We start from the raw sequence: 27,969 nt of genomic DNA, 5'->3' as shown, positions 1-27,969 counted from the left end.
TTGTTGCATTAGATTCAAGGCACAATTTCATAGTTTTGTTTTGGCTTTTTATGAAGAAAAGAATACAAAAATACACTACTAATAAGGCAGATGTCTGGAAAAATATCTGGTATACTCAGATGTCCATTATCAGGTATCTTCTGGGCATAGACCAGAAATTAGTATAACATTGTCCACTCCGATTTCTCCAGTTTTACCCTTCCCACGTTCTGATTCAAAAGTCACCTGTCATAAAAAAAGATATGTATTAAGGGTGAAAATGTAGCTTATCCAACTATTTAGTAACTCTAATTAGTTATAATGCTATAAAGAAGAATATTTTATTATAACACAGGACTTAATGACTTGAATATTTGCCATTTTTAAAGCTTTTGTGCATCATTTGAACTAGATTTAAAATCCTCTGCACAGATTTACAATACCAGGTGGATTACTTTAATAAGATTATTTACAAAATTTTGTTATTGTACAAAAAATGCAAATTGAGTGAAATCCTCTTATAATAATGTAGTTTTATGACAGCATATGATGCTCATGCATTTCATTTACTGAAGACATTACAACTGTTCATTTCTGATCTATTTGGATCCTCAGGTTTTGTGTGTATATTCTATATATATTTACACTTTCTTGTATGTATTGAATATAGTATGTATACTATATACAAAGAGGACGATTATTTTCATTAATAGGATATCGGGGGGTTCTTTTTATAGTCTGGTTCTCATTTATTTAAGAAGTTTTCAACATCATTCCAGCTGTGCAAAAGACCTTGAAAAGTGTCTGCATCTCCTTTATGTTCACTGTATTCAATTATTCAGTAGAAGCCTTTACAGAGCACTGAAAATTTTCCATCACACAACTGGAAATCAGGCTCCAGAATTTGGAGGAGAAACTGGCTGAAGTCCTGATTGAGGCAGTTTTCAGGCATACATCAGTGCACAGTGTTCCCTGTTGGTATGCCCTGCTCCTAAGGTGATGGCCTCCCTTTGATTATAAATGATGTCTCATTTTGCTCTAAGGGTCAGGTTTAGTGTGGTTTGAGAGCATCCTCTTCTATGAAATGAAAAATTTTCATTTTTCCAGGCATGTATGTGTGTTGCATGAGCTATTAAGGCCAGATTTTGATTTCTTGTGTTAATTTATGATGTGATGCAGTATTTTTACAAAATGACAGAATTACTGGCATCGGTATTCTAACCAATTGGGGTGACTCAGTTTGGGAATTACAATCAGGGGATAACTTTTATGCCCCCTAAAATGTGGGCTCCTGCTTCCCATTTCAGATAAGCCTTTTGATTACTGATGCCTATAAAACAGTTGGTGGAACACTTGAGAATTAGGAAATTAAACCATCATGTTGGTCATGGTAGTTGGCTTATAAACTGTTATACTTACACTGTTGGTTGTTTCAGCCCCCTGAAATATCTCTATTTTCCCAGTTCTCCACTTTTCATCTTTTCCTTTGTTCTCTTCCCAGACAGGAGCAGTTTTTTTGTTTGCCAGGAATACTCGAAGCTTTCCCACTTTCTCACCAGCAAGCCGATAACTGAAAATCAAGCAGTAGCTGCTCTTTGGTTTGAGGTCAGTGAGGAGAAGTTTTAGACGCCCCATATCGTTCTTGTGCCCCACAAAAGCTGGAACTGCCATGTAGTAGCCATCACCTTGTAAAAAGAAAATATTTTTTTAAAAATCATCTTTAATGCCCTTGTGTTATTTATTAGCAATTTGAATTCATGTTTGCTAAGAAAATAAGGGGAAGCTGAAGCTAGTTTACTTGAATAATTTAAAATCCCACTGGAGAAAAGCAGCAGGGAGTGTACTTAGCAAGGAATAAACTTGTACTGTTGGAAGTCAGATCAGTTTACAGAGGAGATGAGTTCATATTTCACTGGTAATTACAGTCATTATTCCTTGCACTATCTTTCAAAGGCAAAACCATCTGTTTTTCAAATGCAACAGTCTGAAACTTGCTGCTGTGCCTCTGTGGTCAGATTATTTCAGTACTTGAGCTAGCTCAGTATTCTCTCCAGTGTCCTCTGCATTGATGACAAATTCCCAAGGGAACTGACAGCTTATTTCCCAAGTCCTGGAAGACCAATGAAGTGACAGATACACACAAAAAGTCTTAAAGGAATAAAACATCTGCAGCCATAAATGAAGTCATAATCAGCAGATGTAGGTTCAGGGAGACAGGACAAGGCCAGGGTAAGGTTTTCCTGGAAGTTACAGCACAGAGAAGGGGTTTAGGGAGTTATATGGAGCAGGAGAGGAAGGATTAGTGAAGAAAGACCGAGAGAAGAGAGAGAGAATGATCCTATGGGAACTGGTATAAGCAGCCTGCAGGATCTCTAGGATCCACTGCAGCAACTTCTGCAACGTTTCTGTGTCACAAGGAAAGAGAGATCCTTTCAAACAAACTCGTCCAGCTCCCCCTTTTTAGGTACACCCACTCAGCAGCCCCACATTGCTCTCATGGAGCTGTTTCTCAGGTTTTGGCAGGCTCCCATTGGTACCTGTTCATGTATTGGTTGTTCTTGAATATACCACTTGCCCTTAGCTTATTCTGAGTTTGCCCTGTAGAGTTTGAAATTTCTGAGCAGTATCCCAGTGATATTTAAGCCATGTGGGTGACTACATTGGCACATCCATCTAAATGACAGATGTGTGATTAGATTTCCTACAGTCTTGGAGAGACACAACATTTAGCTGATAAGGTTTCCATTGTCTTGTAGTTTGCAATCTGAAGAGTTATGTTCTAATAATTTTTCTTACATTTTGATTTCTTTGTGTTGAAATATGTTGCTGATTACTATTTGCTACTGGATATTTCAAATAAACAATATCCACTTCTAGTATCTTCTGCCTCCTTTCTTCTTTTATAAAGATAACCCACTTGACAGAAAAGAAAAATCCTGGATGCTGTTTCCACCCAACCCCCTTTTTCTTTTTTTTGGAGGGGGTAAGCCATCGAATCAAAGCCTATCTGGATGGCACATATCTAAATACCTCTATCTCGATCAGCAGGATTCCAGTCAAAGTCATCATCAGCATCTTGTTTCCAGTCACACACCCCTCGACTGAAGCTGCAATCAACTGGAAAAAAAAATTGGCAGAGATAATAGGAGCACTATATCCCAAATATTGTTAAAACATTTTGCACTCTATTAATGCAGTTAGTAATGTAGAGATCATTCTAAAATTATAATCTGAATGCAGATAGTGTTGACCTAGATGCTGCAAAAAACCAAAATATTAGAATTTATGTAGTAATTTGTTCTTTAGCTCAGTGTCTTTTTACTGCCAATCTCGCATCTGCACATGAGTTTATATGCTGTGACTTCTGTATATTGAGTGCCTGCAAATCCCCAAGTATAGGTGGAGCTGTTACCATTGAACTCTAGCATCAGGAGTGGTTTGAGACCTACCAACTTTAGAGCTCTCCATTCTCCATTTGTTGCACTGTTGTAGTTGCAATCAGCTCAAGTTCTGGTTCTATTCATTGAGAGAAACTGGCCTCCCATGAGAAGAATCCCTTACATTAGCACCTGATACTCCAACTACATGGAGCTGGGAATAGCCCAGATCAGCTGACCTTTAGAGCACACTGAAAGGGGTGTTAGCCAGAGCACAGCACAGCCGTCATGACTGTGCAGATGAAAAGCATTACACACACAAAGGAACACTGTGCAATGCAAGCATGACAGATCAGATTAAGAGTAATACATCAGCCATCTGAATTTCCTCAGAAAGAAGCATCCTTCTTGTTATTTTAAAGTATTTTATCATGAGACAGAGACATGCAGTACATGACATTTAGAGAGCTTTGTTGTATAAATCCATTGTTTCTGAGACTACTGCTTTCTAAATTGGAAAAATGTCAACCAGCATATCTGTCTAATTTGTTTGTTTAAGATTATTGTGTGCTATGCAACATGTTTTCATTTTATAGAAAATATAAGCTACTTTATTTTTTCATGACCATGAAATTATTCAAGTGAAATTCAATTGCAAATCAAGTTCTAATGTGGGGAACTTTCTATGCATGGGTTCTAAACAGTAAAAGTATGTTTTGAAAAGGGTATGTTGGAACTGGTTGCATAGTTTGGCCAGATACTGTCTCTAACATGTTCACAAAATCTTTCGTTTATGTTAAAGGCTTTTAAACTGGTTCTGACTTGGCTAACACAGGTTGTCAAAAAAGGATACAATACACAGGAAAATAAATACTGTATGATAGAAATAAGCCACCTTCTTTGTCTGGTCTTGACACTGGAATTTTCCTCTGTGCCAGGTGAGGGCCAAAGGCAGCTGCTTCTTTTACCTTGGGAACTAGGGAAAACAACTTGTCAAGTACTGAGTCATCACAGGAACAGAAAATGGAACTTTATTCCTTTATACCAGTTGACATCATTTATTTAAATAAGTCAATATATGTATTTTCCACTCCACCAACAAACCCATATTCCTAACTGCAGTTAGATACTCTGAATTTTGAAAATTTGCTTAAATTGCTGTTTTGCACAGCACTGAGCCTTCTAACCTGTAAGCACTGAACTACAACTCCATTGAATTACAGATTCACAAGGTCATAAAATGTTGATCTTTCTTCAGTGGGCTGATCTGTTTTCTTGCTATAATGATTAAATTAAACTGAACTCTACCAGACAGCAGAGACAGTGACTTACTTGGTAGCAGTTTGCATTCAGCAGGCTCAAAAAATGGATAATATCAGAGGTTTAGTAAAAGCCATAAACATTAGGGCATCAAGGGCCCACAGGCCTGTATTCATGGCAGTGATAGCTGGTGCTGCTGTACCAGAAACCCCAGAAAGTGACTTTTCTGAAGTCACACTCTCTACAAGGGTGCACCTTTCCTGCATACCTGATCAGCTCTGCTATCTGCTGGGAAGAAAGGCTCCAGCAACTGCCCTTCCCCTTCCTCACCCTCCCTGCTGCAGCTGCTGAGCACACACTGATGTTCTGATTGCTGAGCAAGTTATTTCGTAAAAATTGGTTGATGTATCTCATGCCAAACTGGAACAGTTGGTAAAGCAACACAGCCAATGACTGTTAGAGGAATTCTCTAAGGTACTGGCCTGAAAGAGGTGGTCAGTCAAGAAGCATTGATTCTCAGTCTCAGCAGCCAAGGGAAATCCTCTCCTTTTTGGTGAGACAGAACCTTACATATTCTTGTTTATGCTCAGTAATCTCTAAATTAGTATAATTACTTAAAATTTCTATGATTAAGCTGTTTATGTATTTTTAAGTGATTAGTAGATAAGTGCACTAACTAAAAAAATAATCATAAGTCTCAACTTCTTTATGCATACCCTGTGTAAGTAACTAATAACACGTAAGGGAAAGATGTGCTTTCACTGGTATTCTATCCTTTACAAACACATAAGCAGATGATACCTCTGATATTGTCAGGACCACCTATAAAAACAGGAGGAGCTTAAAAGTGCCATTTTAGAGGAGTGAGGGAGAAGCCTTTGGATTACTGCTTAGAAAATGTATTAGTGGAAAACCTGAAATAACTGAAATTTTCAGCCACACCCCGTGGACAGCTGTGCTAAGAAAAGCTCAGTCTTCCTCAAAAAAGCCAGATGATAGAAGCTACAGAAATTACTTTTTCCTATTCAGCATTTTATCATATATGCAAATGCCAAATATTTTAAAAGACATAACTTTCACATAGGTGCACATTTGTTCAGAGGGGAGATTTTTTCTCATGAGTTTGACTGAGCTAGGGCTTTCCATTTAAAAATTCCAACATGCTCACACATGCTCAATTTTAAGAGTATACTCAGAAGCAACTGAAATCCAGAGCCTCCTAGTACCATAAAGGCTGTGCCATCCACTTAATGTTTCTTCTCCTTCAAAACTGTCAAAAGTTGCTCTGTGTACACCAGTGAAAACACACACTAACAAAGAGGCCCCAGAAGCACCTCCAGAAGTGCTGAATTGAGCTGAAGAAGAAGACTCATGTAATCTTATGAGCTCATGATGAGTTGCCAGGAGTGTGTCCTCTCTTGTTGTCCTTGTGGATTTCCTCTAATCCAGACCATTGCTTAGATCACCTGGATAATATTCATACTCAAGGCAAGGATTATTATACATCTTTCTCTACATTAATTTTTTGTTTACATATACACATTTAGGAATAGGCACATCCAGATTAGGTGTTATGTTTACTCTCAAGCCATAAACTTGGCCTTGTACTTGGTGAAAGAGGGTCAGACACTTAAAACCCTTGCCAAAATGAAGACGGCTATTAAAATATGATCAGGCGTGGAAAGAGTGGAGTGATTTAACAGAAGACAACAGCTGCCAGAATGATTTATTTGTTAAGTTATTGAATTACAGTTGAATTCACTTGAGAGAGACATGCAGATGTAGCCATGTGCTATCAAGTGAAGAACTGTCATGGACATAAAGAGTTCAGTTTCGTTTCCAAATCTATTTTTGTTTTCAGTCAGGCATTACAATCAGGTTTTGCACTCACTGAAAGATACCAGCTGCATATTATGAGAAACTGTAAACTTCAGCTAACAGAAAGGTTTCAAAGAAACCTTACTGCTTGCAAAGTGCCTACATTTTATATCAGACCATCCTCACACATAGCCTCATAAGTAATAGGCAGGGTCAGAATTACTTTTTTTAGCTCTTCTGCTGTCAAGGGGTCTTGTGGAAGGGCAGGTGTCATCTCATGTTCTCTAAGAAAAAGCTCTCACCAGCAAAAGCACAGATATGTCCCACTCCAGGCACAGCAGAGTCTCTCCCTCTCTGTACTGCAGATGCCCTCCCATCTACTTATATGCAGCAACAGCTAATATGTAATCTCTACATACAAGCCCGTTAAAAACAACAACAACAACAACCAAAGCCCAGAAAAGCAGGGTGGTTTTTTTCTGTAAAACTGTAAAAAAAAATCAAGCAGAATGTAATATGTAATACATTTAAGACAGGCTTCCTATATATATGGTATACCACTCTGCTGGACTCACAGGAATATCCCATTTCTCTGCTACCACATCCTGCTTTAAAAGAATTACATTTGCCAGATGTCTAACATGTATAGCTATGAACTGAGGTGTGGTCTGAGCATTAATAGCTCACAGAGTGGTATAATTACCAGAAAAGGTAAGATTTAGGGCAAACATCATGATTAACTGAGGGAGTTCTCTTGTTCAGCACCTAGAGTTGTGAAGGCATAAGGGAAACAGTCCACTTTTAGTATTGCCAAGTACTAATCCCTCTTTACCATTCTTCATGCTACTAAAGGAATGTGTCTGTGTAATAACATGGATGGCTATGCAAAACTATAGGAATTTTAAGCACAATGTGAATTTCATAAACAGATGAAGTACAGAATATAGAATTTAGTTGCAGTTGGCAATACCATTCTGAATTATCGATGGTAGCCAAAAAGCACTAAAATGTTAGAAATTGTCAGAATTAAGGTTGTGCTTAATTATTTCAGTGGAGCTTGAGTGTAGCATCTCCACAATCATTGCTTATGTAACCAAGTATTTTGGTCCAGTTCTCTGTGTGTTCTCCCATATGCAGAAAGAGCACTTCTCATGTAATAAAGAGCTTTCCAGTACTATGGTTTACTCTCATTTTAATTAAACTATTTATAATAATGAATAAAGAATTAATGATTATTAATAATATCAATAAATAAACAGTCTAATAATAAATAAATAAATATGCCTATTTATTAAACTGCCCCTTTTACAACAGGACAGGTTCTTCCTTCACATTGCACAAGGCAAGAATCCCATATAAAACAGTAATTTGAAGTAATTTCAGACTGTATCATAAGATACAAAAGTAGGAGAAAAAAATTAATGTTTTCATTGATGACCTTAATTTTGACATTTTTGAAATGTTGTGAGCTTCACTTTGCTGTCTTTGAATATTGTGTGGTTTGGGGTTTTTTTAAAAAAATGGTAAATAGAAATTCTCACAAAGGCCCAGTATTTTGGTAGTTGGGCCTATTTCAATAATTCCTATCTCCATATAATATTTCCTCTTTTTCCTACAATATTTTTCTATGGGTCCCTATGTATTTATTATGTAGGAAAACTACTATGAAAAAATAATACATCAATTTAAAGAGACTTTTCTATTTTTCCTAAATAACTACTCTTCCCAGAAGACAAACAATACTAGTATTAATAATACAAAAGGCAGATGCTATGTGAATACTTGAGGGGATTATATGGAGGAATTTAATGTTGTAGTAAAGGAATCTGCTGAATAGACATCAGCAAAGAAAGGAAAAATGCACAAATTTATGAGCTGTAAATTTGAGCTAATGATGTTCTCTGAAGGATCACTCAATATCATTAAAATTGAAAGTGTTTTTAAAGCCAAATGTTCAATGACTAAATCATGAGTGAATTTTTATGATAACAAGGGTCAAGTACAACACATGAAAATTTAAAAGGAAAGAAAACAGAGTTAAGCAATCCATCCTAAAATGAAAATGGCAGAATGCTTCAAGTCCTTGAATCATAGTTGGTACCAAACAAGAAAGCCACAAATAATACAGAGTTCACAAACTTAATGAAACTACATATTGGGCAGGCTGCTATCTCTTCATGGAGAGGCACACCAACTTTCTGTCAGAATCCCCTAGCAAAATAAAATCCCTCTAACAAATTCAGCTTATAAATCTCTTAGATCTATAAGGGAAAATTCCAGCCCAAAGTGACTGGAACAAAGGCAGTATAAGCAAAAATACAATGCTTCAATATTTTCAAGCAATAATATTCATTGTTACTGCTGTCAGCTGTAGTGGTAATTTCTGAAGAAACAAGTCATCTCTGCCTCTCTGCCTAAAATTCCTGCTATTGTTGGGAATGTTTTTGAAGAAGAATCGCACCAATAATATATTGTATGGATTTTCCTATGGACAAAGGATTTTCCCTGTGTGTCCTCACTCAAAATGAAGTCTTGAAATATAGTGCATTTCAAGTAGTGTAGCACTGAGTACTCAACTGGAAGGTTGCATAGTCCTGCCTTTGAAACTGCATCAGATCATGTAGCCCAGTACAGGAGACCAAGTTTCCCTTGCATTGTCAGAAAGAGAGAGCAGAACCCTTTTTCCTTTTAACCAAAACTCAGGGAATACCCTACTCTAGGGGCACTATTCCTGGCAATCCTTCCTAACCTGTCCAAGCAGGCTGAAAAAGTCACCTGTTGAGATGTCTGAGTTACATCCATCTATCCATCCATGCCTTGAAGGGCTGACTTGGGTTTGCTTTTTGGTTTTTTGTGGGTTTTGGGTGGTTTTGGTTTTGTTCTTTTTAACAGGATGCCTTGCCTCACAATTGAGGAAGCAAAAAAAGGCCATAATCCTTTATGGAACAAAAATTTGAATAAATATATCTATAATTAACAGATGTATTATTTATAAATATTTAATTTATTATTGACAGTAAATATCAACAGAATCTATCAATACTATGCCCCTAAAAGTGCAAGATCAGCAATATTCCCACAATTCTGTTAAGAAAGAAAACCTTTTAACCCTACAGAAATCACAACTGTAGGGGAACACACTCCTACCAAGAGTAAACCTCCCTTCAGGTTCCACAAGCATTTTGCTGTTAATTAGTCCATATTTTTGAGTCCTTCCCAGTCTAATCACATTCAGCCCAACAGATCTGGTCAATCCACACCACCCTCGTGGCACACACAAGCTCCCCATTAGTTTACCCTCATGAGGAAGCCTGAGAACCCAATCTTAACAAACATCAACATATATATTTCAACTGTCTTTGCTCATTACTCCACAGTTTCTGTAAAATTATGGCCAGCTTTGGATCAATTAGCATGACTGGGAAGAGTTACCTCCTTCTTCAGGGTAGTATTTTGGCAGAAATGTGTGTGAAACAGAGTTTTCTACATGTATAATTATGGCCATCAGAAGACTTGTGTTTCATTGCTTCTTGTGAGAGAACAGAAGCAAGTCCCTCAATCCTTTGCTCTGAAACTCTCAAATGCATTTGGCAGCACCAGCATAGCAAGGATGAACCCCAAGGGTAGTTTGCCATACAGTGAGAACTTCAACCCCAATTCAGCATCAGCTCCTGCACTTGCTACCTCTTTTAGGTAGGTAATTTATGAAGGGATCATCAGAAGATGGAAGGGCCATTTCTTTAGATAAAGTGGCACATTCTAGTCAGGAGTGAAAGGCTGAGTAAAGACATAGTCTGGGGCTTAGGTGTGGCTGGCCAGAGGGAGAGTGACATCCTGAGTACAGAATCCTCCACTAAGGAGGCATGGCACCATTAGTCAGAAATTTGTCACAATTTAATCTAGTTAAAAGCCGACAAACAGAAATCTCTTTTTGTATGCAGCTAGGCAGCAGCTGTTTTGGTTTTTTAAGAAATATTACTGATTCCTGAATTGTGGTGTTATGTACTTACAGTACCAGAGAGAAATCCAATCCAGTTCTACACTCATTATTTTCCAAACTACTTTGAAATGCTTGTTGAAAACACAGAATGAATCACAGAATCATGTAGGTTGGAAGAGCCATTTTTAGGTTACCTAGTCTGACTTCCTGATCAGGATATTGCTCATTGCCCAGTTCAGTCATATTATGAATATCTGCAAGGAGAGGCATTTCACAACCTCTCCCTGCATACCTTCCCAAATTTTGTCCACCTTCATGGTGCAATAGTAATTTCATTATATCTAATGAGAATTTTTTTTTGTTCCAACTTGCATTCATCACTTCCTGTCCAATTGTTGTATATATTCAAGAAAAGCTTGTCCATTCCTTCCCTGTCACATTCCATTAAATAGCTGAAGACATTGATAAGATCTCTTCTTAGCCCTCCCCTCTCAAAGCTGAAAAACGTTATCTCGATCTCTCCTCATCTTCTCCCTGGCAGAGCACTTCTAGACTCATGCCAGTGTGTCCTCATTCATCTTGTAATGGGAAGTGCAAAACTTGCCTTTTACTGCAAAGCATCTTCCTAAGCAGTCATCCCAAATCCATGTGGCAAGAGGCTTTTCTCTCCCTTTCCATCTGCTTTTGTTGAACTTTATACTTTTCCTGTCAGTCTCCCTCCACATCCTGGCCAGATCCCTTTAACAGCAGTGTTGCCCTTCAATGAATGGGTCATTCTCCCCATTTTGGTATTGTCAGCAAACTTGAAACATGCCATTAGCACTCATAGTTAATATTTGCAGGAAGGGAGGAGATTGGTGAACAAAGTCCTGACTTTGTTCTGTTTATCAGCTCCCTCACATAATTTGAGGAAGCAATATTAGTCCATATCCTTAGCTTAAACTGAAACAAGCCAGTAAACACTGAAAACAAAAAAATAAGGGGCAATTTTAGGAGCATGCCTTTGGAAAAGAAGCTTGTATTTTCCAATGTATTAAGTGAATAGTTATTTTTTTTCTTGGCTGTCTTACAGAATTACAATATTACAGACCATTTTTTTCCAGAGGACTTTAAAATTATCTTTCCTTTTGAAAACATATACTTATCTCTCTTTTCTTTTTTAAATAGCAATAAACGGAATGTTAACTTAATTTTTTCATCTTTATTTTAATAATTTTAATAGCTGTGGGATAGTATTTATTATTTTTCTATACTTTGAAAAGAGAAAATATAATGAATGAACAGTGTGCATTTTTCATGGTAATTATTTTTGCTGCCTCCTTGAAGAATGTTTGACTGAGACAACTGTACTAAAAAAGAGTTATGATAATAGAATTGCTTGGGTTGGAAGGGACCTTAAAGATCATATAGTTCCAATACACTGTACAATTTTTTGCTGTGCTTCTTAAAGTCTGCAAATGCATCTTCAAAACCATTAACGACAACCTAACCATCCTATGATTCATTTCCTACAAGTAAATTCTGATAAAGTGTCTGCAATGGTTTGTGATGATTTTTTAGTGTTTATACATATTAACATTGAAGCCAGACATTTTAAAAAACAAAGAAACTTACAAAAGACATCCCCTCTAAGGCTTCGCTCATCAATTTGATTTTCAAAATCTTCCTTCTCCTCTTCATCTAACTCTTCTGTCTCCTCTTCTGCAGCAGCTGCAGTTTCTTTCTCTTCCTCACTGTAGCTCTCACCAAGATCAATACCACCTTCATAGTCCAGCAACTGCGAGTGGGTCTTAGAAGGTGGTGTCACAGCTGCTTCTGGGATTGCATTCTTGATTGTTTTATGCTTTTTCACACTGCTTTTATGTGCAAGAAGTTTCTTAATTGTGTCTTTAGCTGTTCCAGGGCTTCTTGCAATTTCCTTCACTGACTTTTCAGGAATAACTAGAACCAAGAAGAAAATAGAAAATAATAATCTACGGAATCATTCAGCCATGACAGTGTTTTTAAATGGGACCATGGTGTCCTTTACAAGGTCCAGAGATGCATGGAATTAAGTTCTCTACTGTGAGATGTAAGTTCAGTTCTGCACAGTTCAGCTCTGTTGTGCAGACAGCTTTGTCTGAGGTACAGTGAAAAGACCAAAGCAATCCTCTGTAATGATCTCTTTGACCTCCTGGTAACACATTAGTAACACAAGCCATAGAGCCCCTTACTTAAATTTTTACACTGGAGCTCAGGTTAAAAAAAACAAAAAACAAACAAACAAAAAAAAACAAAAACAAAACAACAACAAAAATCCTTCTTCAGTTTTTGGACTAAAATTGTCCATGGAACTGGGATCCTCTCCACAACTGCAGCCTAATAATGAGCATTTCTCTTGGCTATATTTTGTGAACTTCTCTGGTCTAATTTTCCTTCCATGGCAGGCTGAAAGCTGTGAAATGGAGGATATTTTGAGAAGACATACATCAAGCTCCTCCATCATATTTCTGCTAGCTCTTGTTTAATTGTAAGTGGCAAACACCAGCATTCAGAGAAGCATCCAAGAATGCCAAATTGTTACCATCTTACAATCCCAAGATGGACTAGAACATAATATAACATTTCCTGAGAATTTACCATTTTGTGATTCCTCTTGAATGTGAAATACTTCATCTTAAAGTTTTGGATAAAGTGGTGTTATTTTAATTATTCTGGAATTATCCTTTTGGGTACTACTATCAAATGTTGTGCACAACCACATAACAAACTACTGACAGTTTAAGTCCTTTATGTGAACTACTTAGGAAACAATAAAAGCTGAGCAGTTCCAGTGCGCTATAAAAAATCTCTCTCATAAACAGAGATTATTTTAATCAATGGACCAGAATAGCCTCCTATACTGTTTCCCATCTTTGATTCTCAATCAGTATTGATGCTGCAGTACCTACAGTCTTTTAGGATTAAAAATAATGCTGGAAGACAGCTGTTTTTATTTCCCACTGCTTCTGCTGTCTAATGATTATATTATCAGGGCAAGAATATGTTCCTATTTTGCTCCTCATTTTGTATTTATGAAAATTTTATAGTACTTTGAGACAGATGGACTAGATTTGGAATCTTAGTATTATTTTCTCTGCGCCTCTTTTCATGGAGACACAGCAGAAGAAAAAACACCAATAAATAAAAGAGAACTGCAGTCTAGTAGGAAAAGCGGAAAGTTCCCTGAATTTATATTCACTTCTGGAAAATGCCATTCTATCACCGTGAATTTGTCACATTTTATTTATGGCAAGTGCAGCTACATGCTATTTAGTATGTCAGGAACAGAATCAGACTCTTGGTGTGCTTACTGTAGCATTTAGGTGTTTTTGAGATTGCTGTTGGAGTAAACAGATGTCAATAAAATGAAAGTCAAGCTTGAGGATTTGTTCTTCCTTTCTTTTGGAAAAAACTTACAGGCTTGCTTGTCAAATATTTGCAAATTAACTCTTTAGTAACACTCCATTAAGTATGCTCTGGAGGATGATGTAATGAAGGATGTAAGGTTCCATGGGTCTGAGCTCAGAATTCAGCAATAAAATTAACAGGAAAGCTTAATTCCAAACAAAGTTCCTCTTGACTATTGGTAACAAGAAACTTCACACTTTTACTAGAGAGGCTATGGGGATTTTCGAGGCCACAGGACTGACTGCTCAGAAACCTGAACATCTGCTTTTAGTTTCTGCTTTGAAGTTTTCCTCATGAAATGGAAAATTCTTACAGTTCAACATAATAACCTCTGCAGTGTCAGAAAACAAATCTCCTTGTATGTGCAAAATTTAGCAGTGTGGAAATTCAACTGACAGGAGTGACAAAAATAGGAGGATGCAAAGATATAAATTCCCATGTGCTTGCAGACTCCAATTTGCTGCTGCACTATGAAAATGTCCATGCTTGTGGAGACAGAGACTCGAGACACTAAGCATATTTTAGAACACAACACTAGGCTCCTTCCAACCTGCATTCATCTTTAGAGTAGCCAGAGGTGTAGATTTAAGGCTTTCTATGTCTAGCCATAAATTGCAGGAGGACTAATTCAGTGTAAAGATACACCACCTTAAACACAGTCTGTTCTTTTGAATCCATGGCCTGTGGACTTGCCTGAATGAGCAGCTCAGCTGCTGCTCAGCCAAACCATTCTCAGGACTGGCAAATTAATAGGAAAGCAAAATCATATATATGGTCTAAGGGTTACCCTATCAGCAAAATTGAATGAGTAATACAAGAGGCAGAGAGAGCCAACATGAATTTTTATTGACACTTAGATACCCAGCAAAGCATAATGAAGAAGAGTAACCTCTGCCTCTAGCTGGGCAATAGTAAGAGTGTCATTGTTGAGTTCCTTAGAGTCATAGCTGTAGACTTAAAGATAGTAATCCTTTTGCCTATTATTTTGTAGGACCAAAAAAAGTGAATCAAAAATACATTGTTTTTTTCCTCAGGAATCTTAATTGCTTATAGAACCTTGTGAGACTCTATTCTTGAATAAAGCTGAAATACACATAGAAGCATGTGGCTGGGGAAATGTGGGCTTTCAATGCACAATAGGAAATCAGGAAACACGTGAACCTGAGAACAACAACAGATCGCAGCAAGATAGATGCCAGATGTGGAAATGATTAGGACCCTTTTAGGGATTGTTCAAATAGATCCATTTCTGGATTCTCAAACATGTGCCACAGACAGTTCAGAAATGGTCTCCAACATTTCATATATATAAAAGTGTTAAATGGCAAATGGGTGACTTAATAATCACAGGTCATGTCCATACCAGCAGCAGTGTTTGCAGCCTGATGTCGCAGCAGCTTTCTCCAAGTTAGTGTATTGACATACAAATTGAATGAAAGAATTTCCACCACCTTCTTTGTAAAGGTGAATTTCATATTATGTCACTTATTAGGTTATTTGATGGCATGGGATGTAGCCACAGGAATTTCATTATAAACAATGTGCTTAATTGCTCTCTTTTCATACTCCAAAAATTAAGTTATATATTAAAATAGTTTCCATTAAAAAAAAAAGCAAATACTGCTTCCATGGTAGCCAGGTTTTTTATACTAGAGAAAATTGCTATTAAGAACTAATGCTTCCCTGTAAATACAGGATTCTAGCTCTATGGGAATAATTATGTGGAGTACTGGAGACTAATTTAAGAAGGCTGTGTTCAGCCGCAGCACAAGCCCAGACCCACCTGCTGGGAACTGGAATGGGCCACAGGAACTGTAGCCACTGTCACCAAAAGAAGTGTGAAGCCATAGCCTTCAGCCCATAAATTCTCAAGACGGTTCCTCATCCCATTAAACCAAATAGCAAAATTTCTTTTGGCTGCAGTAAAGGCAAAGATTTTTCACAATTGCCATATGACATGGAGAACATTAAGTGTTTCACTTTTGGCTGGTACATCCAATTGTTTGTGCCACTGTTTGAAAAAACATTTTCCCCAACAGCAAGACACGTCCTGCCCCCATCAGATACACTGGTCTGATGTTCCTGAGGATTGAGTAAAAGTCACCTATTGAAACATTCAGAGCTAAAATAATCTCCTCCACTTTCCTTTAAAAGAAAAGGTATATGTGGGGGAACTACCACCAGAGAAACCAGTCTCTATTTAGCATCTCTGCATTTCAGGGTTCACCTACCACTGATTGTATCTTAATCTTCCTCAGTTGTTGTTTACATCCTTCTAGCTGGACCCTCACCTTTTGACCTGCCTGTGGCTCTCATTGCTCTCATTACTGTATGTTATTCCTCCATCCTCTCTTGTAATAAATCTCTTTTCCATTTAGTGTGTTCTATTAAGTTTATGAATGGCATGGATCCTTCCTCTGCTAAACAACAAATGGACTTCAGTAATTGGAAATATGACAGGAGGAAGTAGGCAGTGGGCAAACTATGTAAGAAAAACACCTGTGAGAAGATAGGAATCTGACTTCATAACTGATTTTTTTACAGGGCTAGACATCAAAAAATTTCTCTGCACAACTGAAAATATTTCTGTTATTTATATTTAAGCAATCGTTCTTGTTGGATTGTTTTTGCTTGATGAAAGAATATTTTATACATAAAGTTAGTCAAAAAGAAAATTTACCTGGAATTTTTTTACCTTCCCATTAAAAAGAAAAAGCCAAATGAATGAAAACAAAACAAAACAAAAACCCCAACAAAAAAAATCCCCAGACAATTTTTCTCGGAGATGTATTTGTTTAACATTTCCCCTGTGGTACATTTTGTTTTAACAAAACCATACCAAGATGTGTCATGTCAGTTTGCTTTCATATCCAGTCAAATGCATCCTTCCATTTCAGTGAGCTGCAGTGACATATCACAAGAGATGTGGTCTAGCAAGGAACCTGGCTCATAACATTGAATTTGAGTAGAAGAATGTTCTAAACAACTCTGCTGTGGTAACCTAGGTCCATATCAAACCTTTCAGTAACAGTCAGATTTTTGTGTGTTTATTTTCACTTGTTAAACATCAACTTTTTTTACTGGAAGTTGAAACTTAACAAAATGGTGCTCTCCTGTGCAGGGCCAAGAGTAGGACTAGTGGGTCCCTTGCAACTCAAAATAGTCTGTGAAAATATTAATTTATCAATATGCATTGTAAGTTTCAATTGCTACCATAATGGGAGTAGGAACATGAATAATAGAGGGACTCAGAGAACATCTGTGACCATGAAATATAATCATAAGATATATCTGATCAATGACTACTTGAAAAGATTGATATACTATGTAGACTTCATCTGCTACAGACAAAAATGTTTAAAATGTTTGAGCAGGAGTCAAGTGTCCTCTTGAGGAAAGCATCTTTAATGATGTTGCAGTAGAAACATCTGCCAGGATTAATAAATGTATAAATGAAAAGGTTCATTGTAGATATAAAGACAAGAACAGCCTATCTCTCTTTCTTCCTAAAGGGTCATATTCAGTTAAAGTGGGAAATGACATCTTTATAGGAGGTCTTCCATTTTCAGTAGACAAACAGAGGCAAAATTTTAAGTGAAAACAGTTTAACAGAGAAGCTTTCCTCCCTTTTCTCATTTTTAAGTTAACCTGAAATTCTTCTGAGAGGGACTTGAGATTTATGAGACTTGGAGACTTACAGGCGAAATTAATTTGAACAAGTGATACTTGTATCAACTGTGCTATGAGCCGTGCAGTTAATATATCATTTTGTGGAGAGATCTTGCTTGGTTGGTATTGCAGCACTGTTCAGCACGACTTTTCTGAGGACATGCCTGGTAATCATCAATTATTGGAGAGAAACAATACAGCACTATTCCTGACCTCCAGTGGTACTCACCAGCACAATCAAATCCACTCCCTCGGTAGCCCTGTTTACATTTGCACTGGAAGGATCCTTGGGTGTTGAGGCACTCGGCATGGAGGTTGCACCTGTGTATATTTGTCACACATTCATTTACATCTGGGGGAAGATACAAACGCTGCAGTGAAACCTGTGGTGAAACCCAAGGCTCCTGACAGCCTGTTTGTGCCACCCATCTCTTTCCAGGTACTGTAAGTACTAATGTTAAACCAAGACAGTGCAGTGACCATCAGAGGCAGAATTCACACTGGGAAAGAATGCTTGGTGTCAGCTCCAAATACACAGATGCTGGCATATGCATCCATGGAAAACATAGAACATCCCAATAAAGACAAGGTGAATGCACGGATTATCTGACTGAGAACAGGATTCCAGCTATAGGTTGTACACACTCTTCTATTAACAAAATGCACAAGGCACCAAGAGATACTAATTGTGACATCAATTAAAAAAGACCTCACCAAAACATTCTCATTCTTTCAATCACTGTAGAAAAAATGCATTGGAAAGTAACCCTGAGCATGCCAAGATATCAAGATTTTTAAGCTACCTCTCACATTCCAGCATATACATGATGCTGCATGAGAAAAGGTATAATAAGGAAAATTCAGTAGAAAATACTACATTCAACTCGCAGCAAAATGTACAGGCACCAAGAATATTTGGTTTTGTTCTGTTACAAAGATGTTTCTAATTTACCCCACATGAGAGAGTCATGTTGGTGCACAAATGTTTATACCACTCACGTTTTACCCAGATTGCATCATTTTTAGCAGCTGACAGGTCCTCTCATAATGTAAGTCAGCAAACAGAAAATAGCAGGAAGACTGACTCAAAAGTCTGGTGTGTGTGAAAGTGAGATTTAAGTCTGCAAATAAAATCCAGACTACTGAGACCTTTACATTTTTCCCCCATGCACACACATGTATGAGAAAAGGAAATATTTTTTCCACTTGAAGTCTCTCAGTTTGCAGACATGAAATGCAAATTAAGCCTCCAAACCTGTCTTATGATCTTCCTCCCACCCCCCACTTGCAGTATCAATTAAATATAAGCAAATCCCATTAATTCTCTTTTTTTATGCTCCTGTAGTAGTTCCAACCCTTCCAGGCCCTTGTGTTGTCAACAGCTTGAACAATACTCCTGCAGCACCTCCTGCAGTAACTTATACTTTGCTGTCCTTCCAGCATTCAGCTAATGGATTGAAACAGGAGCCTGTTTTGACATTTGTTTTAACACCTGAGCATGTCAAGATAACTTTTTGCCTGTATTTATTTTTGTTAGGGAGAAACTTTGTCATGCAAAAGAAATCTGAAAAGTAATTGAAACCTACTACTTCCATACTTTTTTCCCCATGAGTTCTATACAAACCATCCAAATAACTGTCTTTACAGTCGTGAAGGCACTTACTTCACATTCTTCAATAATGACATGAAAAAAAAAAAAAAAGAAATATACTGGGACTGCTTCTTCATCACAGTTTGAATCCAAGACAACAAAAAATGGTTCTTTAACTAAACCTTTACCAGAAGTAGCCTTTTTCTTAGTCAACAGTAGCCAACTTTCAACAAACTTTTGCACATCTTGACTTGGCACAATGAGGCAAATTAAACTGTAAGTGCCAATGATTCAGTTTTTCATGAGGCTACAGGAAAAAAAACAGAGAAAAACTCAAAGTCTCATCAAGAATATTCTTAGTGTGACATCTTTTTCCCATTTCTGAGGCAGCATCCCCAGGACAGGCCGATGCGCTGGAGTCAACAACAAGGAAGATTCCCACAGAGGTGGGAATAAAAAGAATGAAGAAGGAACATCCATGGGTTAGCTCTTACCTACACAGTTGTAGCGGCCACTGGTGTATTTGAGTTCATAACCCAGCTGGCATTTGCAGTAGAAGCTTCCAAACGTGTTGACACACCTGCGGTTGTATGAGCAGACAGCTTTGCCAGTGGAGCATTCATCAATGTCTGCAGCAGGAGAAGGGATGTTGGTCAGATCCATGAGAGGGTAAAAAACTCACTGGGATTTGCATGGGAATGAATTGGTCTTGGCTATCACAAATAAGCTTAATAAATAAGTCTTATAATTTCACATTTGGTGATGGCTTTCACACGTGTTCTTACGAGTGAAGCAGTAAAAGGTGAACTACTAACTTTATGGGAGAACAGAGTACCAAGTATTACAAGCAATGCTTTCTTAATCACAGGAAACTCACAGGTAATGTTGAGGCATCTGGAGAAAAATTGAGAAGTTTGTATTGTGGGTCATCACAATAACAGAAAGCCCCATCCAAACAAAATGCCCAAATCCTATAACGCAATATGTCAGCAGGGCAGCTTCCTACAGGCAAAGGCCTTAATTAGTGAAATTAATGGCCTTAATACCAACAGGGAGAAACTAAATCTGCTGATGACTCTTAATCATGTCAAAACACTGAATTATTTACTGGGGGTGAGAGTTATCTAAATAATTACATGGCAAATAGTTCAAGAAAAATTATTGTTAAAAAGTGTGGAAATTTTACATCACACTGAGAGTAACAAGATGCATTATTTAGCCAGTGAGGAGGGTTAATTACTTCCTAACCTTTCCCCAGAATCTTATGGCTTCAAGGATCCTGCAGAAAAGAAGCTGAGAGTAGTGAGCTCTCTAACCATACCAATGCATGTCCTTCCATTTGGTCCCAGCTGAAGGCCACCTGATGGACAGAGACACTGTACCTGCCCTCTGACTTCTTCACATCCATATTGACAATTCACCATGGCACATGTCCTAGAACCTGGAAACAGTATTTTAAATAACAAGAGCAAAATTCTAGTGTGGAATCACACAATTTTAAGTTATACATAGAGGAACACAGAAATTAACTAGAACAACAAAAATCCATTCATTATAAATAAAGCTGTTTATACATCAACATACATAAAAATTCAGGAGTCCGTGAGATATTTTCTAGAAACAAAACTCTGTCACCAAAAAACTAGAAGCTTCCCTAGGTCTGAAAAATCAGGTTGGCAAAAAAAGCAGAATGTTTTCCATTTCATGCTGGCGTAAAGACAAAGAAGATAGGTAGAAATACCTATTTTCACATGTTTAGATAAGCCTGAGATCATACAGCAAATGTTTGCAAGAACAGTTTTCATCAACTGACAAAAGCATATTGAAACAGATACAATAAATCTGTTGTGGAGCACAGAAAGGTAAAGCAAGGAATAATGGCATGAAATTCAGCACAGTGAAAAGTAATCTGTATTGGTGCTTTGCTTGAATACGTTCGGTCATCCTTATTCAATAGATGAACTGGCAGGACTATACACTGAGATCATACTAGCTGTTCTTCATCTGAAGCAACACTATCAAAGATTTTTATTTCTATCAGGACCAAAACACCTCTGAAGACCAAAGTATAAGTATGACCTAGTTTACTTCACCCAGGAACTACCAAATAGGAAGCCTTTTTGAGCTGTGACAGTACCAGAGAGCAGAGGCAAAGACTGTATCCTGAATAAACTAAATCTGCTCATCACCAGAAGAAAATCTGCTGGGATTAAATGTGATTAGAAGGTTTTGGTGTGCCTGTTCCATCAGCTCTGTTACTTACTTGCACATGTGCCATCTGGCATGAGCATGTACCCGTTGAGACAATAGCACTTGTAGCTGCCATGTGTGTTCATACATCTGTGCTCACAGGGACGTGGCTTCAGTCCACATTCATTCACATCTGCAGAAGTCATTGGAATGGAGTGAGTGCTGGGCTTTTATACATATATTCATGCATATAGGTGGATAATGTTGCCTAATGTGTGGAGCTCCCCAGAGTGAAATTGTCTGGATGGAAAATAAGCCAGCCCCTTGCAAGATGAGAGTTTAGCAGACCATCTGGCTGAAAGACCGCTAGTAAAACCAACATACACAGACCTCTACACTTGAAAAATTAATGCAAACTCTGGCCACATCTGGCAGCTTGTTAGGAAGAAGTGGAGGGGTGGAGAAAATTGTAGCTAATCTTTTTTGGGGAGTGTTTTTAATGGCTTTTTTCTGATTCCAGCCCTCCAGTTGACCTCTGTATTAGAAAAGCAAAAACATGAGTCTAAGAACAGCAAAAAAGTTTGAGATAAAGTGAAACAAAGATTTATATTTTAATTTTTCTGAGCTACATGCTGGCACCAAGGTTATCAGTAGCAGAAATGAAATACGATATACGATAATAATTATGTGACTTTAAAAGATCTCAAAAATCTCAAAATCCTGAGAATAAAACATCCTAAATCCTTCTCAAAATCCAGGATTTAAAGGCTTTTCAGAAACTAAATCAATTTTAAATTCCCAACATCTGTCCTTCACAGGGAGAAAATGAGAGTTCTAAAATGTTTATTTGTGTGGAATAGGGTGAGCAGTGCTGACAATGATATTTGGCCTATGATGGGGGGAAAACATCTGTGTTTTTCACTTCCATGACCCGACACCTCTACCTGTTGTAGTGGTTAGTAAATAAATAGACAGAACTCATTTATAGAATGCACCAGCATATGCACCCATTCAATAAATATTTAACAGCACATATGACTGAAAATATAATTTCAGTAAAGATGTAGCTCTCCAGGCAAGCACTGAGCTTGTGCAACTCCACTTCTAATGGGAGAAGCATCTGCTCTTGTGTCACACCCTGCAGAACACAGGAACAAAACCTCTAGGCCATTCAAAAACTTTGTGGAGTTGCCCAAGTGTTTGTTACAGCTCAGTCTAGGGCAAGAGAGAGGGTTGTATTGTATTATTCTCACAGGGTCTGTTTGAAAAAGGACAACCTGTCTGCTTGCAAATCACACTGGATTTTTGTGCTACTGTGGCTCCACTACATAACTAAGACTCTCTTAACAAAGAAACCAGAGAGTAAACTGGAGAACAAAAGTTATTCCACTTAGACCATACATTTTCAAAAGTCCTTATCTGCACCTATCTCTCACAATGCACAGATAGCATATACAGCTCTAAAAACGAACCTATGGAGATAAGGCTAATTTAGCTCAGACTCAGTGGCAGACTAATACAGTGCCCTTATCTCTGTTATTTTAGTTAGCTCATGTTGAGCTTGCTCAGCAGGACATTCTGCTGTAAAGACAGACCAAGGCTACATCTGCCAGTAAATTAAAAGTGGGTATTAGCACTTCTGGCTGATGGAACATGACCACCTATATGGCTACACTGTTGAAACGAACAGCTCTTGGACACTTCTGGCCTGCACCAGCCACCACCTCACTGAAAAAATCCTGGCCATGCTGCAGAAGGTAGAAAAGCTCAGGAGCTAACGGGGAATTTGCATGTGTAGGTCTGTGCAGTGATTCCTCCAAGCCTCAGTCTCTGAACTTACTGAAGTGCACAGAACTGATCAGATTTGCCTGTGGAGAGTGCGTCAAATGCACATGGAGTTACTGCACAGAAAACACCTAAAAGCTGAGGGCTTCTCCGTTGCCTTTTAGTAACATTTAAGCTGCCAAACAATTTTTGAGGGTAAACTTCTGCATTTAGAGGCTGAAGTTGTAAGAGGTACTTATATATCTGCTACATATAACCACAGCTGCTGTTTCCCTTTCCTCTCAAGTGGTACTGAAGATTTAACTTCTTTCCCTGTGAGATACAACAAAAGATGGATTTTTCCAAAATACCTAACAGCACATCTTTAGGGTGTACTGTTCAAAAGATACTGTGTTTTGACTATAAAAAATGTGTGTTTAGCATGTCAGTGCATTATTTTCAAGCAAAATCTGTGGGAAGGTAGCAAGGATAGACCCAGTTATTTGTGTGGCCTTTATGTCATGCTCTTCCCTACAATGCTCCATCATAGCACCTACAGTTCACTCATCTGCTTCTCCATGCACAGTGACCTGCTCCTTTCATCTGATCCAAGACAGGGGTCTCAAATATTGGAGCAGGAAAAAAAAATAAATCTGAGTTCTTACCAATGCGTTAACTGAAATATTTCCATGTCGAATTCCAAGTTTATGGGAGGAAAATGGTGCATTTAAATTTTCTGAAAATGCAAGTCTAAGGATTCTCAATGGTGGTTGGAAATACCATGAGCACATACAAACAGCTCAGGCAGATTGATAAATTACATGTCTACCATACAACTGCATGTCTTTCTGACTAGAAGATTAGTTTGAAAAGAAACATGGGCTGCTACTTAAGAAAATAACAAGGGTTATGGAATTGACTTCCATCTCTTTTGATACTTTCCTATATAATCTCTCCATGCCTTAATCCTCTGACTATAAAAATGAGTTTGCCCTTTTCATCAGCCCATAGGTGATACACAATATAGGTTCAAACTTTTGTCCACTGAAAGAGGCTTAGAGCTTGCCTGGGATGCTGGATATGCAAAAGCCTTAAATTCTTAAGTTCTTCTACATAAACAAGAAAACATCCCAATTTACTGCTTTGGAAGATGACAAAAACTATAGTACAAGATAAGGAAACAGAAAACCGACAGTCTCCTTTCTGGAGCATATGCACAAACCTTGATTACAGGTTTTCCCTGTAAATCCAGGGAAACATTTGCATTTGTTTGGTCCCATGCACTCGCCATACTTGCAGCCATGTCCACAGGTAGCTGGTGGAATCAGGTAGAGAAAGAAGCAAGAAAAATAAAAAGTCAGAAATATTTTATTTCAGAACTTTTGCCCTGCTTAATTGCCTAAAAGTTTTTGCAGAACTTCAGCATCCTCCATACCTCTCCCTCTAGTCTGAGTACAGTAACTACTGATTAGCACTTTATTTGGGCTTGAGAATAGTGGCACTAACATGAATTACAAGAATTTGGTTATTTCCAGGTTTGTAAAGACAATGCTTACAACTTGCATTTAGTTTTGTACTCTTGTGTTTTTCTTTTTTTAGGAAGCCTATGTGAGAAGCAGCTGGCCAGCAGCTTGAATTGCTATGTTTGGCATCTGGAGTAGGAAATAGGCAACAGCACTCTCCTAGAGCCAAAGGAGACACATAATCCTATAGCAGTTTACAGTCTTGGATACGTGGCTATCCCATGATGGAACATCCAGAGCACATCTGTCATCAGGAAACTGTCCTTACCACACATCCCAGGAAGTAGAATTGCATCAGGTTTACAATAATTTGATAGGACTATATTTAACCTGGATGCATTAAAGAGCAACCCTAAATCCTCTGGATCATCAATCAGAAATTAAATGCTGACTTTTATAAGCCTTAAGGCTCCTGAAATCACTCTGATTGTCAGCATGGGAGTTATTCAGGAAAAGCAAACCAAACATGAATTTATATCAGGACTACTTCTGAGGAAACAGTGAGAGTGTGCACCAGGATGTGAATCTCGTTTCCTTATGTAGTTAAGCTGATCTGCAAATTATAGGAAAGTTTAATTACTATATAGTGAAATTAATAATAAGATTAATTTTTCTGAATTCAAGTATCTTCCCTACATTAACAGATACATTGAAGGTACTAACTCTGCAGATTGAGGCTTTTTCAACATTTCTTCCAGCCCTGAATGCACCATGGCAGACTGCAAGACCAACTTTTTCCCCTGGGATCCAAAGCATCCCTCCTTGGGGTGTTCTCCCATGGATGGACACATTTCTCTGCTGTAACTGAGGAGATGCAAGACTGCAAAAGACCAGCTTGCAGTGTTAGCACTGAAGCAGAGAAAAACACCACATCTGGATTTACAATGGCATTATAGGTGGCTTAAAGTAATTTGCCAAAGAACAGTATTCAAATTTTACGAAAACCTATTGCTTTAAAACAAGACAACCTACTTCACTGATCAAAAGTTACATTGTGAGTTATCCTTCCAAATATTAATTTGAATCAAAACTAAAGTGCAATTAGGCAACGCAAGAAATACTTAAATAATCCTGTTTTCCCTTTTTAAAATGGCATATAATATATACAGAGCAGAGACATGTTAGCATTTTTCCCTTTTAGTATATGGATTTTCAGCAATGAATTATTACATTAAGCCTTTCTACAAATCCACTAGATATAAAAGGCCAGACTCTCTGGGACAACAAGGGCAACTGAAAAAGATTTATAAAACATATATTTTATGCTTTTGTTATGTTTTGCCCAAGTACAATTGGAGAGAGAGATTCCACACTGCATTCTCCTTGGGATGTGTAGAGCTTTTACAAATTAGAAGTGTCTTAAGAGTCATTGTCTCTTCATTAGGCAAATGATCCACAGACCAGAATGCTGGCTGGCTACACAAGCTCAAGTCAGGGCACTTATTGCTTGAGTTTTATTCATATTGTTAGTAAGTTAAACACTTCTGGTTCTCAGAGGCTGTGTAATCTGAAGATAAAGGATAGCAACTAACATTAAATAATTTTAGGGGTCCTTATATAGCATTAGAAAACACTGCACTTACGGCACGTACTCAACAGCTGTAACAGCATAGCCACTGACCAGGGCTGTGCAGGAGGTTAAAACAGATGGTGCCTTCTGGATCTAAGAATTTCTGAACGTGCAAGTTATGTGTTATTTTACCCAAAGCTCTGGTTTTTTTTGAGATGGTCTCTCAAGCATGTTTTATTCGCTCTCTCACAGAGTTAGGAGATTTCACTCCTCAGAAGTTTTCCTTCTGGCAGACATGTAAGAAACCTCCTTATTAGTACCAAGTATTCAGCAATAGAGAGGAAACAAACAGAAAGTTAATGTTACCTTCACACTGGCCCTTGTTCTTCCTCCAGCCAGGACAGCAATCCAACCTGGAACCGTAGCGACACAGCCCAGGCTGGCTCACAGCCCCCAGCTGCCCACGAGCCCTCGAGCTGTGTGAGGAAGGACAAACAGGAAAATGCTTTAGTCCATTCCTCTGCAGACCCCTTTGTACAATTCTCTTATGTTTCATCCACTGTCAGGCATTTTCATTTCACCAAACCTACAGCAGTGTTCCTAGACAGGAATGCAAACTTGCATTTGATCAGAGAAATGGGATGATGGTAATGTTTCACCTGCAATAAATTAATGGTGCAAGGTAAACCCTTTCTAATAAGAAACATGGCAAAGACAAAAAACACAGCTTCCTTGCTAGAATGAGTCATCTTAATATCAGTGAAGTTAATAGGGCTGCCTTAGTTTGTGTCATATGAACAACTGGATGGAATATATGACACCATAACTGACAGCACTATGGCCTCGGATGAGGAAAGACTGATTCTACAGAGAAGCATTTTGAGAACATCAGTCAGCTCCATAAAAGCTCGTGACTTGCAGGCTTGTAGCCACTGCACACATGCAAAGTGATTGCCTAAGTGCATTCTGGTTGTATGAGACTCCCTGACTATACAAATTAATGCTAATTTCACCTGCCAAATAAGCCCAGGGGGTTCAAAGTTATTGTGCAGATCAACAGCTGCAAGAGTTGGAAACCCTGCCATATTAGTTGCCAAAATTATAAATCTAGTAGAAACCCACAATGGTGTAAATCTTCTAGACCTCCTCTGTGCTTTTATGAGTGCTGTGGCTTAAGTTCTCTTCTCCCTCTTCTTGCTGTTACTTAACTTGTCCACCATCACATGCCTGTTCCCTTTGTGAAATTCTTTCCTTTATCCAAAATCCCCATTGCTTTATCCAAGTAGTAATTTAAAATTAATTTTCTTCGAAGAGCCCAAAGTGTTGGTTTTGACACAGAAAATTCCATTTTGGCGAGAGCTTTATAGCAAGTGATTTGGAGGACTGAGGGGGGCAACACACTGCAACAGAAATCTCACTGTGGGAAAAAAATGGTGGGAAAAAGTCATCAGTCATGAACTTTTGCATTTTTTAGTCTGAGGCACAAAAAAGGTAATATTTTATCACATTACAGGAGTGCTTTGCATGTATCCTTCTGTGCTTATCTGTAACAGTTGCACTCACATCAAAACAGTTCCTGCAAACATCACTGGTAGAACAAATATATGCATACACTTCAAAGACACAAGATGTTACTCCAGACTTCTCTTCAGTAGCTGAACCATGGGAACTAGAAGAGAGTTCAGAGGAGATGCATAAGCTCATGTATCCGAGGTACTCTAAACATAGAGATGGTCTTCATGTCACCCGGCAAGTAAAAAAGCTTCAGTGCCAGAATAAATTGTTGTGAAGCCACCCGACTTTTGCCATCAGCTAGTTTAAAGAGTACATGTACTTGTACATTAAGACCTTCAGACAGGTGAAAAAGTGTGTTGAACAGCTATAATCCCTCTGTGTCTGTGACAAATCAGCACCCTGCC

At 38.0% G+C, this 27,969-nt stretch overlaps 2 protein-coding genes across 2 annotated transcripts in view; one reads left to right on the top strand and one right to left on the bottom strand.

Annotated features, from left to right (window-relative positions):
- GPM6B (glycoprotein M6B) overlaps nucleotides 1–27,969 on the top strand; it is a 510,804-nt gene that overhangs the window by 183,540 nt on the left and 299,295 nt on the right. The gene's annotated exons all lie outside the window — the stretch shown is intronic.
- Nucleotides 111–27,754, bottom strand: EGFL6 (EGF like domain multiple 6). Its single transcript, XM_066340549.1, has 11 exons — nucleotides 27,663–27,754; nucleotides 26,417–26,526; nucleotides 24,240–24,332; nucleotides 21,327–21,446; nucleotides 20,385–20,504; nucleotides 19,558–19,692; nucleotides 17,702–17,824; nucleotides 11,989–12,315; nucleotides 3,010–3,096; nucleotides 1,399–1,664; nucleotides 111–225 (listed from the first exon to the last, which is right to left on the bottom strand). Exons 1-11 carry the CDS (start codon nucleotides 27,752–27,754, stop codon nucleotides 130–132), a joined length of 1,569 nt encoding a protein of 522 aa, XP_066196646.1. The 3' UTR covers nucleotides 111–129.

The sequence above is a fragment of the Sylvia atricapilla genome, chromosome 2 (genome assembly GCF_009819655.1).
Source record: "Sylvia atricapilla isolate bSylAtr1 chromosome 2, bSylAtr1.pri, whole genome shotgun sequence".
In the NCBI taxonomy this organism is placed as follows: domain Eukaryota; kingdom Metazoa; phylum Chordata; class Aves; order Passeriformes; family Sylviidae; genus Sylvia; species Sylvia atricapilla.
This window is presented reverse-complemented; position numbering and strand designations above follow the sequence as displayed.

What these genes read in the sequence shown, in the direction of transcription:
- EGFL6 (XM_066340549.1), bottom strand. Translation starts at nt 27,754, where the DNA reads ATGAGCTTATGCATCTCCTCTGAACTCTCTTCTAGTTCCCATGGTTCA. An exon ending in AGGGAAAACCTGTAATCAAG is followed by an intron (nt 21,447 to 24,239) that starts GTTTGTGCATAT and finishes TGACTTCTGCAG; the next exon opens with ATGTGAATGAATGTGGACTG. An exon ending in GAGTGGATTTGATTGTGCTG is followed by an intron (nt 12,316 to 17,701) that starts GTGAGTACCACT and finishes TCTTGGTTCTAG; the next exon opens with TTATTCCTGAAAAGTCAGTG.